At 38.5% G+C, this 14,977-nt stretch overlaps 1 protein-coding gene across 1 annotated transcript in view; it reads left to right on the forward strand.

Annotated features, from left to right (window-relative positions):
• The first annotated feature begins 1,775 nt into the window (after nucleotides 1–1,775).
• LOC136874951 (isochorismatase domain-containing protein 1) overlaps nucleotides 1,776–14,977 on the forward strand; it is a 71,352-nt gene continuing 58,150 nt past the window's right edge. The window contains exons 1-2 of the mRNA XM_067148667.2: nucleotides 1,776–2,011; nucleotides 13,694–13,903. Of these exons, the coding sequence (XP_067004768.1) occupies nucleotides 1,880–2,011; nucleotides 13,694–13,903 (342 nt within the window). The 5' untranslated portion in view covers nucleotides 1,776–1,879. The remainder of the gene's footprint in view (nucleotides 2,012–13,693; nucleotides 13,904–14,977) is intronic.

Here is a 14,977-nt window from a genome sequence, read left to right on the forward strand (position 1 = left end):
TTTCTGTCAGTGAGTGTCTGTGAGGTTGAGAAGAAGGTGCACTGTTGTGTACCTCTATTTCGGATGACACTTAAAAAAGCATGAAAATTAACGTTCCATAGTTTTCCCTTCCGAGTGCGGTTTAAGGGAGAAATGGAAGCAAACTATTTCTAGGCAAAATGATATAGTAGGATCTTTTTAGGTACCTAGCAATTCTTCTCATAAAACCGATTTCAGTGTAAGCACAACAATCAAATTTCCTTCTGTTTTCATTGTGTATCCTGTTCACAAACAGGAAAATGTCAAAAGCAGGAAGCGTTCAGCTCCCAAAAATGGTATATTGCCATCAAAATTTAGTAAAAGTTCCGATTCAGATAACGATGAACATACCATATCTTCATACGTCAGCCACAAACGAAAAAGGAGTACAAGTCTCGTTTCTGTATCAAGGAAAGTCTACGAGTATCCCTGTTAAATCTAAAAAATATACGGATGAGAAAATTAAACACTAGATTACAGAAAATAATCTGCAAATTGAGAAGTAGGATACGGGTAATGAAATCAGAAAAGAAGTTTTACGATATCTGAACTTAACCAAAAAGCAACCCAAATTGAAAAGCATGCTAAAATTGGTCATTTAGGAGCTTTATTCCTGTTAGAACGAATTTAATTTATTTTTCTTTCTTCATCCGTTTACCTTCCAGGGTCGGTTTTTTTTTTTTTTCCTCGGACTCGAGGGATCCCACCTCTACCGCTCAAGGGTAGTGTCCTGGAGCACCAGACTTTGGGTCGGGGGATACAGCTGGGGAGGATGACCAGTACCTCGCCCAGGCAGCCTCACCTGCTATGCTGAACAGGGGCCCTGTGGAGGGGTGGGAAGAGTGGAAACGACAGGCAGGGAGGAGGGAAGGAAGCGGCCGTGGCCTTAAGTTAGGTACTATCCTGGCATTTACCTGGAGAAGTGGAAAACCACTTCGAGGATGGCTGAGGTGGGAATCGAACCCACCTCTACTCAGTTAACCTCCCGAGGCTGAGTGGACCCCGTTCCAGCCCTCGTACCACTTTTCAAATTTCGTGCCAGGGCTGGGAATCGAACCCGGACCTCCGGGGGGTGACAGCTAATCACACTAACCACTACACCACAGAGACGAACACAAATTTAATTTTACGGGAAGAAAAAAGAGAAATACGGTGAAACGACGCTAAATATTTGCGTAACGGGCATAACATCGCTCACCAAACAGCGACTTCAATACGAATGTCAAAATATCAGATGTGCGGAGGAAAAGATTGGATCGCTGATAATGTGTGAAAGGGCGATTAAACCCAAAGTTATTTATGACCGCAATCTCGATCCGCTTATCGGATACTCTGAGGCACAATTAAAGGAATCGTAAGAAGTGACAAACTCGCTATCAGATTTCTCTGCTTCTTTCGTGAATTACTTATTTCGTTTAAGCATATTGTAAGAAGTACGTTGTAGAAAATAAGTCAAACAATTGCTCTTGGTCTATCTTTGATCTTATATCTGTTTGCTGCCTTCTGAAATTAATGAATTTTTCCAGTTTTTCATATTCGTACGTGTTGTAATGAGCGGGCGAGACAGAACGGTAAAGAGAACTCTAGCGGCACTTGCCGGAAGTATCTCGAGGACGAGTCTAGTGTGCTAATATTTCCCGGCCTTGTAGGCAACGATTGGAGTCGGTCTTGATTCACATAGGATCGATCATATTAATAATAAATCGATTTTGCTATCGTACTCATTGCTCAACGTAAATCGCAAACCTTATCATTTTTTCATGTTAATATTCTCTCCGATGACAAACCCAGCTAATTTTTATGGTTGGTTAACTTGTCTATAATCTGATCAAATACATCTGATCTGTCTTATTTGCACATCATGGCGCCAGCGTTGATTAAGTATGGTCTTTTACCTCAGAAAAATACAGCTTTTTTCTTATGCGATTTGCAAGAAAAGTTTCGCCCGGCAATGTTACACTTCGAACAAATTGTTGAAGTTGCAAACAAATTGGTATGCCGAGTCATTCTGTATATTTTGTTAAGTTTTTCGATCCATAACCTCAAATCATTATCTTTTTTTAGTTTGTCATCATTACGACGCAACGTTTATATATTATAATGGTTTTCTTTTCTTGAGATTTATTAAGAATAGTTGTTGTGGAAAAGAAAGAATATGTATTTAGAGGTAGCCCACCAGAAGAATTATCGGACGTTTCGCAATGGTAAGAAAATATTCTGTCATTTAAACTAACTACGAATCTCGCCAAAATTTGGGTGAAATATATTGTTTCTCTGCGCACGTAACGTAATTGCACCAACTATGTTATCCTTGTTATTCGAGTTGGAAAATTCTAACTGTTAACCTTGTGGTTATAGAACAGATCAGATTTAGTACAGTATAGAAACTGCTCAGCGTTTCTGTAGGGAACATCAGTCACAATGAATTGCCATTGATCTACATTTAGGGCTATCGGCCATTGGCAGTTGTTCAGTAGTCTTCTCTTAAATGATTTCAAAGAAGTTTGAAATTTATCAAACATCTACCTTGATAAGTTATTCCTATCCCTAATTCCTCTTCGTATGAACTAGTATTTGCCCCAATGTCATATTGAATTCCAGCTTTTATTTTCATTTTATGATCTTTCCTACTTTTAAAAATCCACTCAAGCTTATTTGTCTACTAACATCACTCCAAGCCATTTCTCCATTATAACTCAAAATATTCCACTGATAATCTACAATTTTTTGGTCCTAAATGATCTGTATTGACTATGACAATTATTTTGACGGTCCAGGTAGCCTATGTAGGCCCATGGATATGTTTATTATTTGTGATGGCTAATGAGGAGAATGGTCCTTTCTTGAAACATGTACGTTTAATGTAGACAACTTTTTTTCAATTTGTGTGTTAAGTATTGAGAGGGCGGACCCAATAAAGACCCCTTGAATATTAGGCCTATATTATTCTGCTTAGTTGAGGTTTGTCTCCTTACTTCCAAGTCTTCCCAGCCCAAAATATGCAAATTTATGTAATATTACTTTTTTTTGCCAGAAGTCATCCAGAAAAAATTGGGCTGCTTTCTTTTAAATCTGTTCCAGTTCTCGCATCCTGGTGAGGGTTCCATACACTGGAACCATACTCCAGTTGGGGTATAACCAATAACTTGCATGCCCTCTCCTTTACATCCTTTCTACAATCCCTCTTACGTGTTTTCCCCAAGGAAGATCTTTTCTTATAATACCAGCTAGGTACTTACAGTGATCTCCAAAAGAGTAATTAAAACTGAGAGGACTTCTCTTTGTGAAACTTAGGATCTGACTAATTACCCCCATTTACCATCGTACCATTGTCTGTTGTCCACATCACAACTTTGTGAAGGTTGCCTGATAACAAATAGTTTCAACTTCTCAAAACATTGTAAGCCTCTGCTGGAGTGGAATATCAACACTATGATATTGAAGCAGTATTAGTACAGTTCTATTAAACTAACTTTGTGCTCCTGACGTTTAGTCCTGGTCCTGAATATTACTCGTGAAACTTTTAGTGATACTTCTTTGTACAGGGGTGAGGAGTAACGAGGGAGCTAACCGGTTCCGGTAATACTGTCAACTGAATGGAAATGAAATCTAAATTGAATCGATAGTATGATCCATCGATAGGAATTTTCTGAACATTTATTATCTTAAGCCAACAACTGTAACACGTATTATATAACATTTCAGATGTAAGGCTTTTCAGGCATTTGCTCTATAAACCAGCGTTTCGTCTTGGGTCTGACACTAGACTCATCAGAGTGGGATGTGTCAGACCCTACCCACTGACACTGGGGTGTATGCAGGTGAACTTATCAGAAGGCCATTATAAGAGGCACAGTCTGATAACTGCATAAGAGAGATAAATCTCTAGGCGGGCAATAATTCCATTGTGGAGATTTATCTCCCTTATGCAGTTATCAGACTGCCTCTTATAATGGGCTTCTGATAAGTTTACCTGCATCACCCCAGTGTCAGTGGGTAGAGTCTGACACATCCCACTCTGATGAGTCTAGTGTCAGACCTAAGACGAAACGCTGGTTAATAGAGCAAACGCCTGAAAAGCCTTACATCTGATCTGTTTTTGACATGCTCTATTGGTGAAAAATATCTAATTCCCTCCATGGGAACTTAGAATTTTCCATTATATAACATTTCTCGATGCGAATCTTGTTCCTAGTATGAATTCTGTATTTTGGTTTTGCTGTGTAAACACAACAGTACTAGTACATAAAGTGTACACCAGTTGTCTCACGACGATTCATAGTTTGTGTTCAAAGGTTGCCTACGAATCTCGAAGATTTCCAAGGTCTACCTTTTCAGCACTAGGGAGTCTAGGTATCACTAAAAGTTTCACGAGTAATACATGTGTAAGTGAAGCATTTCCTAGGCAACCAGAGCTGCCCTTGAAAGCAGTCAGTCATCTTATTGCTCCACCTTTCTCTCCCTTGTCCTTCTGTCCATAAATTTCAATCAGCTCCATTATACATGTGCCTATGCGCTCCTGTCTGAACCACAAAGTTAGTTTAATTCTACTGTAAATATTGTTTCTTATGGTTGGCTCAGACTCCATACCACTCAATTTTGTGCTTGTCAGTCAATGAGTGTAGTGTTTTATGACACTTAGTGTATTGCATAAACATTTCTGCAGTTGAGGAATATTGTCACTGTGCTGTTTTCAGAATAGTGAACTTAGATTCATTTTAGGTGAGCTGCAAGGAGATTGTAAGCAATGTTTAGACAAAATTCTCACCTAAAGATGAAGCTTCTTGCATTCACAATATGTCTGAAGTTATACATGTTTCTAGATGATAGTAAACTTTGACAGAAAAGATGAACAATAACTAAGTATAGTTATTAATAGTGATGGGCAGTCTGGGATGAGGTTTTGAGATTTCTCGAAACTAGCGCAGGCACCGTTTCTCGCAAGAAATTTCGAGAGATTTCTAGAGCATTTTCCCTGCATTCTGTGGCAAGCAGCATGTTGTAGGCCTACAGTAGACGGAGCTGAATGTTGTTTGTACAGAGTATGCGAATAGCCAACCACGGACCTTCTCCATTCCATAAATAAGTGTTAACAAGTGACTAGTGTGTTCATTTCTTTCATTTTGACCGAGGTCTATTTTGACACAATGAAACATAATTATAAAGGATGTGCATTCTGGCATTGCATGCAGCGGTAAGTACATGAATGAGTAGACTAATTACAGAAACTGATGGCTACTATACATTCACCTACCTGGATACTAGAGGCGTTTATTATTCAAACTTGAGACAGGGCAAGATGCGTCTACCATTACGCATGAGTGGAATTTCAACCACAAAATATTAATCCAGAACGTGAAAAAGAAAATAGATGACAATAACATTATTGTCACAAAAGCGGACAAAGAAGGATCCACAGTTCTCCTAGATAAACACACATACATTCAAAAAACAGAAGAATTTTTTAAGGACAAAATTTATACAATAGTCAACAAAGATCCAACCGTAAGAATTCAGCGAAATCTAAAAACTCTAATAAGAAGTTCTAACCTTCTTTTCAATGAACAGGAACAACAAACACTGTTTAATATGACCCTAGTATACAGACAGCCAGAGCCTTACCCTGGATTCATAAGAAGGACAATCCAGTACGCTCTATCATAAATTGTAGAAACAGCCCCACCTATAAAGTATCAAAATTAATTCACGGCTTCCTAAAAAACATTACGTTTTCAATAATAAACATCCTTTTAAAAATTCAGTTAATTTTTGCAAAATTCTAAACAAGTTTAACCTGCAACCCAATCACACAATATACTCCTATGATGTCGTAAATATGTACCCAAATATCCCTACCAAAGAAACTGTAAGAATACCAAGCTCGATAGCTGCAGTCGCTTAAGTGCAGCCAGTATCCAGTATTCGGGAGATAGTAGGTTCGAACCCCACTGTCGGCAGCCCTGAAAATGGTTTTTTGTGGTTTCCCATTTTCACACCAGGCAAATGCTGGGGCTGTACCTTAATTAAGGCCACAGCCGCTTCCTTCCCACTCCTAGTCCTTCCCTGTCCCATCGTCGCCATAAGACCTATCTGTGTCGGTGCGACGTAAAGCAACTAGCAAAAAAAAAAAAAAAAAAAAAAAAAAAAAAAAGAGAAACTGTAAGAATGATCAATGATAATATCAAAAAATACAGCGGCATCCTAGCAGACATTTATATGGATACAACAGAACACACAAAAATTATAACACAAATAAAAGGCATATGTTTATGGCTCAGGTTTATAGATGATAATTTCATAGTTTTCGACAAAGATGTCACGAGGTCAAGAATTCCTTAAACTTTTTAGATTTAACGGTTACACACGGACATAATACCTTCGATTTTCGAATATATAGGAACCTACACACTGTCCCTTAACTATTAAGAATTCATCCCTACACCTCAAGTCCCAAAAACAAGCCTCTTTCTGTAATTTAATTTATAGAGCTTTTAAAATTACTCTTTCTCCCAGCAATTTGAAAACTGAACTGAAATATATTAGGAATCTTGCTCAACTTAACGGGTTTAAAATTGATGTGGTTAACTGTTTAATTAATTAAATTAATTAAATTGGCCACTAATCTTGTCCTGGACAAACCTAACAAAAACTAGTTTCGCCACATTTACATATAATAACCCAGCCGTCCATCAGATCGTAAATACTTCAAAGAAGCACAATATTAATATAGCCTTCAGGACAGTTAATACCAATCAAAACATATCTTTTAACCACAACAAGGTCAATTACAATAGCAATTATTATTATAGGTCTGGCGTATATAAACTAACATGTATACAATGTGATTTTTCTTATATAGGTCAAACTTGACGGAGCTTTCACACGAGATATTTGGAACATTATAACGCCCAAAAACATAAGTACTCAGTGATGAGCCAACATATGAGAGAAATGGGTCATCACTTTACATCCATAGAGAAAGAACTTATCATCATTCGAAGCATAGGTAAAGGGAAATTAATGAACGAACTGGAAAATCTACACTTTTTTTTTTTTGGACCAGACCTATAATAAAAATCAGAATCTTAATGATGTCAATGAAATTTAAAATACTTTGTACGAATTAACACCTAAATTAATTAATATTGTGAATTCAAATCAGAACAAAATCCCTCACTTATTTAAATCTCCACACTCAAATGCTTCATCCACCATGCCAAACATTAACCCCGCCCATACTGCTTCTAGAAACTCCCCTCCAGCAATAGCACATACGCCCATAGACCAGCCTACCCCCACTCTCCACTGAGCTCAATAGCTGCAGCTGCTTAAGTGCGGCCAGTATCCAGTAATCGGGAGATAGTGAGTTTGAACCCCACTGTCGGCAGTCCTGAAGATGGTTTTCCGTGGTTTCCCATTTTCATACCAGGTAAATGCTGGGACTGTACCTTAATTAAGGCCATGGCCGCTTCCTTCCCACTCCTAGCCCTTTCCTATCCCATTGTCGCCATAAGACCTATCTGAGTTGGTACGGCGTGAAGCCAATTGTGAAAAGAACCCAAAAAAACACACACACTTTCCCTCCATGCCCCGCCCCTCCATTGCTGCACCAATATAACACCAGGAGTAGAAATGTTAGTAAGGCAGGTGCTGCCGGAACAGACAGGTCCACTGAGTATGAACTGCACAAGTAAGTCACTTTACAGTTATGAGGTGTTTGTTTAATAGGTTTTGTCACAATGCATGCTCTAAATTGTCAATTAAAATTTCTTTTTTTACTCATTACAGATAATCTTAAGATCCCTCCCAAAGGCCAAGCAACACATCAACGGGAATGATATGCATACAAGACCGTATTAAGTGTCTAGGATGTTCCTTCGCAATTAAGCAGCTGCCTAAAACTAAGAAACAGCCTAAGATTGTATTCTTTACAATTCCTTATCGTCACATAAGACCCGAAGCTAAGACGCTTATAGTTTCATTCACAACAACAATCTTGACCAGTCTACATATAACAGTCGGTTATAAATCTCTACTTGTGTTTGACAACACATTTCAACATTAGTTACGTCAAGAACATGAAAATGATATATGTGGGTCAAATAAGCCCCCGTATGAATATCCTCTTTACCCAAGACTTATGTTAGAGGAAGAAGATCCATTTTAGTTTTGGACATATTTTTAAGTTAGATAGAATAGGACCGACAAGTTTTAATTGTGCTAAAACACCATTAATTTATGTTACATTTTTGTACTGTTCACATTTTTCAAATTATTATCCTGGCATGTTAGTCTTGAGAGATTATTAACGTTCATATATTATACTATATATGGTTAACAAGGTCCCGAACTTTGACCTAAAGGTTATCTACGGGCTGAAGATGCCCAAATAATGGGTGAAACGTACCTGATAAGTCTACATAAATTCATTAGATTCAAACCACATTAAACGTGGAAGGTGGTTTTATTAAATTATCCTTAGTTCATGGTGTGGGTTACTGTAGTCACGTCCTAGTTCGTGAACCATGGGCAACGGCTGAGTGGCCTAGTAAGTGGTCCTGACAGTCGGGGTACCAGTTGCTATGGAATGGGAATGGGCATCTCGGACATATTCTGAGTCATGGCCCTCCTTGTGCTCAGGCGGCTAGGACTATACAATTCACCGGTGGTCCATAACCAGTTAGAGGAGAGATCCTCACTTGGACTGTGTGCAAGTAGGGTAGCATCCTGCTTCATGAATTTACCGAGCTCAGAACATTTTAAGCAAGCCTTGGACCTATGGGAGTAACAGAGTCCTACTCCCATTTGACAGGCGAGGAACTCCTTGGAAACAACTTGGCGAAAGAAATGGAATTCGATGGGGAGCTATCAATATTAATGGGGCTTATGGAAGAAAAAAAGTAGAACTGGCTGAGTCAGCAAAGAGGATGCATTTGGATGTGCTAGGAGTAAGTGATATTCGGGTAAGGGGAGATAACGAGGAAGAGATAGGAGATTATAAAGTGTACTTGACGGGTGTTAGAAAGGGAAGGGCAGAGTCTGGGGTAGGGCTCTTTATCAGGAATACCATTGCACGCAACACAGTTTCTGTTAGGCACGTAAATGAGCGAATGATGTGGGTAGATTTGTCAGTTAGAGGAATTAGGACTAGAATTGTCTCCGTGTATTCACCATGTGAGGGTGCAGATGAGGATGAAGTTGACAAGTTTTATGAAGCGTTGAGTGACATCGTGGTCAGGGTCAACAGCAAGGATAGAATAGTGCTAATGCACGATTTCAATGCAAGAGTTGGGAATAGAACTGAAGGATACGAAAGGGTGATTGGTAAATGTGGGGAAGATAGGGAATGGGAAGCATTTGCTGGACTTCTGTGCTAGTATGGGTTTAGCAGTTACGAATACATTCTTCAAGCATAAGGCTATTACTCACTACACATGGTAGGCCAGGGGTACCAGATCCATAATAGACTATATCTTAACCGACTTCAAATTCAGGATATCTGTTAGGAATGTACAAGTTTTCCGGGGATTTTTCGATGATACAGGTCACTATCTGATCTGTAGTGAACTAAGTATCTCTAGGCCTAAGGTAGAGAAAGTGAAATCTGTGTGCAAACGAATAAGGGTAGAAAATATCCAGGATGAGGAAATTAGACAGAAGTACATGGATATGATTGGTGAGAAATTTTGAACAGTAGACAGTAAGCAGGTTCAGGATATAGAAAGTGAATGGGTGGCATACAGGGATGCTGTAGTAGAAACAGCAAGGGAATGTCTAGGAACAACTGTGTGTAAAGATGGGAAAAGGCGAACATCTTGGTGGAATGATGAAGTGAGAGCAGCTTGTAAACGTAAAAAGAAGGCTTATCAGAAATGGCTCCAAACAAGGGCCGAGGCAGACAGGGATTTGTACGTAGATGAAAGAAACAGAGCAAAACAAATAGTTGTTGAACCCAAAAAGAAGTCTTGGGAAGATTTTGGTAATAACCTGGAAAGGCTAGGTCAAGCAGCAGGCCACGAACCTAATACGCTGGCGTAGCAGGGGGAGAGGTGATACTCCCATGTGGCGCGTCCCAGGTGGCGGATAGGGGGGTCCTAACCGGCTTGCCGGCGGACTTGAGGGAAATAAAATACCTCTCGTGGACCAAACACACTACCCCCTGTGGGTGGGGGATGCAGATGAAGAATACACCCATGGTATCCCCTGCCTGTCGTAAGAGGCAACCAAGGGATTATTGTCTTGGAACCATGAAACTATCTGTGATTAGTACCACCACTCGGAGAACGGTAAGTAGGATGTTCCAAGCTGTCGGTAGAGAAATGGCATGGAACGGCATTAGTAGATGAATAAGCTGGAGTGAAGCTTTTAATGGTACAAAAGATCATAGCATGAAGAAAAAGTTGAAATTCAAGATGATGCATTGGAGCAAATATTCATTTATAGGAAGAGGAAATATGCATTTGAATAATTTATCAAAGGAAATGTTCAATAAACTTCAAAGTTCTTTGAAATCATGTAAGACTAGGTATGATTGATAGGGAAAACTGCCAGTTGGGTGACAGTCGTAATTTTTTAAAGAAAAGACTAGGTAGGAAAACTGCCATCTGAGTGACAGCCGTAAATGCAGATCAATGATTGATTGACGATTTTTAAATTGCTACGAATCAGATCCTCACTAACACAACAAATAGCTCACTAAAACAACAATACTTTGGTCACACCATCAGAGGAGGTGGCGTTGGAGAAAAGATCGTACAAGGCACAGGTGGAGACTCAGGAGTGTGATTAGAGGTGGTAGAATAACACTCACAGTATCCCCTGCCTGTCGAAAGAGGCGACTAAAAAGAGCCCCAGGGGCTCTTAAGTTGGGAGCGTGGGTTGGCAACCAACAGGCCCTCAGCTGAGTCCTAGCGTTGCTTCCACTATGTCAGGCTCCTCACTTTCATCTTATATCCGGCCTCTTGTCTTCTTGTCTTCTTTTCCGACCCTTACGGTATTAGAGCATTCAAGGCCTAGGGAGTCTTTCATTTTCACGCCCTTCTTCGCCCTTATCTTTCTTTGGCTGATACCTTCATTTTTCAAAGTGTCGGACCCCTTCCATTTTTTCTCTCTGGTTAATGTTATGTAGAGGATGGTTGTCTATTTGTACTTCCTCTTAAAACAATAATCACCACCACCACCACACGATAAGTATGGATCTAATTAAACAAACTGTTGATGCTCCCTTCCAGTAGTCATGTGAGTCTTAAGACTGTGACACAAAATGATGGCTGCAATTGCAAATTAGTCCTTAATTTTACAATAATTTAGTACATTGCTTTTCTTTGATACCACAAAAGGTCACATCTGCGTCCTAAAATGTCTGCCACTGCTGTTTTGATGCCACAAAAGTTGTGATCTATAAAGTTATGCCCTGTGCTGCTCTTACTAACTTATGCTTTAATATCAACAAGCATTGGTACTACAGGGCCATCGATAACTTACTTTATAAACATGGAGAAACAATATAACCCTTCTTTAAATGGCTCTAATTGTTCAAAAGAAGTATTTTCTCATCTCCATGCCATAACACCTGTTTGCATTGTGCTGATATACCTTGCTGACAAGGACAGGCCACAGCTATGAGACCACTGATTTTGTGTCTGGGGGTTTGTGCCATTGACCCTTATGTAACGAGAAAATGGCCCTTTAAATTTAACAGCCTGTTGGCAGTTTGTGTGTAAATATAAGGTTGCACCACTAGTCTAGTGAGCAGCATATCTAACTTCCACCTGTGCATCTCGGGTTCAAAGAGTGTCTGCTCCTCATTTTAACTTGAAAATAATGTCTTTGTTGGCAAATACTATTTTTTTAAAACAAAATATGCATTATAATATTCTGCGAATTACAAAACAAACAAAAATACCAAGCAAGATGGCTATGTGGCTTGGGTTATGTAGCTGTGAGCTTGCATTCAGAAGGTGGTGGGCTTGAACCCCACACTTGGCAGCCATGAAAATGGTTTTCTTTGATTTCTAATTTTCACACCAGGCTGTACATTACTTAAGGCTATGGTCGCTTCCTTCCCACCCATAGCCCTTTCCTATCCCATCATTTACATCAAAGAAAGGACAATAAGTTCCACCTTTTCAATACTATATATTGTGTGAAAGTTTTACATTACAGTTAAAACATCACAACTTTTGTACATTCGGTACCGGTTTCGACAGATTCCCTGTCATCATCAGCCGAGAATAATTAACGAAGACAAGTATAGATCATGATGCTTATGGTGTGATTACAATGGTGGATTAAAAATATAGATTATATGATTAAAATAGTATATATATATATATACACAAATTAAAGGTAAGTAAAATGGGAATGGTCATATTTCTATGAGGTGTACACCTTAATATTTCTAATTAAAAGGTTAATTTGTTGAAAGAAATTTTGTTCTTGTAATATATAATTAGGGCCTATAGTGAAATTTGATTGTAGGCTTAAATCTGTAATATTTTAACTTTTTGACCAGTCAATTCGTTGAAATTATGTAGCCATGTTTGACACATTAAAAAGGTAAACAAACATTTAGTCGAATGGTGTTCCACATAAAATATGTACAATAAAATTCGATTGGAGCTTCATCCCCATCATCCCTATAAGACCTACTTGTGTCAGTGCGACATAAAACCAATAGCAAAATAAAAATGGGTCCACATTCTGATAAATGTGTAATTTGTAAGGCTTTTTTATTGAAGATAGTATGTTATATCTGCATCAATTCATTCTACGACATATGAAGGGAATTTATGAAATTGCCAAGAAAAGATATGGAAAACTTCTACAGTTAACATTGTAAAGAGAACTTTCTTGAAACTTTTACTGGTTTTTTATTGTTAAAATTTAACAATTTCACTCTCTTACCATAAATGCAGCAGTGGTTATAAAAATAACATAAGAAGCAAACATTTGTCAATCCATGAGTGGCAAGACAGGACGATAGTAAATAAGTTTATGATACAGCTTACACTTAATCTGTGTGTTTCATAGTCCACATGGACGATGACTAAAATAAATCAAAGAAGAAGGCAGAAGAAAAGTAAAAATAGAATGATGTCTGCGTGGTAGTCAGGTACGCTTACTGCTAGACCAGTGGTGCAACATAATAGGTCATTTTCTCATTATATGAGAGCCAATAGCACAAACCCTTGCAATCACATTGGTTTACTTTTTATGTAGATCATCCTCCCAAATTTTGAACAAAATCAGTGATGGTAAGACTCTTTCAAGATTAAAATTATTTTACTTGTAAAATCAGTGATCCGATACCTTTGGCCTCCACTTGTGTTCTTATCCTGAAGTTGGTCAATGATAATACACCTAATGTGAACTTGGCCTTTTAAAGTGAATCGGGATATCTCTACCCCTTAGCAAGCAGATACTGTGAGCAGTTCTGAATTAATAATGCAATTTGGAGAGGTGCAACTTTTAACATTTTTTAAAAATTCCAGCAAAGTACTTACTGTAAACGAGATTCTTACATTTCCATATTAAAATAATTTTGTGACATGTATTATAGAAAAACGGGAGAGAATGGATACAGTGAACTCCATTCTATTGAGTTTTCTGTTCATAAAACTGATATATGATGTATTTTAACTAGAACCTGTTTGTGTTGCTTGTATTATTCCAGGTGCAAACTTCCAAAATATTAGACGTTCCTCTGGTGGTGACGGAACAACATCCCAAAGGTCTGGGCCACACTGTACCAGAGCTTGATGTTAGTCATGCTTGTGGAGTATTTCCAAAGACTAAATTCAGTATGGTAACGCCAGATGTGTCACCATTACTGTCGACGCTGTGTGGTGGACAACTTCAGTGTGTAGTACTCTTTGGTGTAGAGGTATTTACATCAGATTTCATCATTCCTTTATCACTGGTACTATTATACACTATAGTATGGTTTTATGGGAGAAATTTGGTGGTGATGACTTTTTTTAAGAGAAAGTACAACTTGGCAACCATCCTCTTTTGAGAGAGAGTGTAACGGATCAAACAGACTATATAGATAATTAAAAACAATTGCATGCTGGACGCCAGGCTTCGAAATTAAATGTAATTTGAAACCGAATTTAGATCTAAAAAAATACTAAACTTAGTTTAATGAGACTATCCCGGTCGTGAGGTATAAGGATACTGACCATTAAATACCATGTGGAAAAACATAGGGAACCTACAAAAAAGTCAATTATTTAACGATGTAGAAAGCAAAAAGTTTTATTCTAAAAAATATGAAATTACGTAAAAACGAGTATTTATCAAAATTAAAAATTACTGACTGAGATTACAATTCAATACTACACTCGTGGACTTGCGATAACAGGGCTTACTCATGCTCACCGGAGTTGATCTCGTAGTCTGCTTCCGTAGTTGATCGTTGTTGTCCCTCTTCCAACAGCATCATCCTTGTCATCTGCTTCATGGAATGGATTCCACCCTGAATCTATCACTCCTTATTGTGCTGAGTACCAGAAACATAGTACCAGCCTTACAATGTGAAATTCCATATCGGAATTAATTGAATAGAGAGAACGGAAAACATCCAGTCCTTCTATATTATATGAACTTGTCTTTCTAAATAATCTGAGTAAGTCTCAGAGAGCCGATAAGAAATGTTGAGTATAAGCACATCGTAAGCGATGCACTCAGAAAGCAGAGTGACTCTAAAAGCCCGTGGACTACCTGAAAGCAGAATGCAGAATACAGAATGAAGAAGAATCAGAATCAGAATGATCTCTACCACACTGTGTAGATCTATATAAATCCTCTTCATATTCCCACTTCCTCCCTTGGTGTCACATGACATCTCGTTCCAATGAGAGCCGATATACGTCACTACCCTGTAGATATATAGATGAAGTGTCTGTCCTTGACAGAAAAAGCCCTCCTGATAGGAGCACGTGATATGGGGTAATTT

This window comes from Anabrus simplex, chromosome 5, assembly GCF_040414725.1.
Source record: "Anabrus simplex isolate iqAnaSimp1 chromosome 5, ASM4041472v1, whole genome shotgun sequence".
Classification (NCBI taxonomy): domain Eukaryota; kingdom Metazoa; phylum Arthropoda; class Insecta; order Orthoptera; family Tettigoniidae; genus Anabrus; species Anabrus simplex.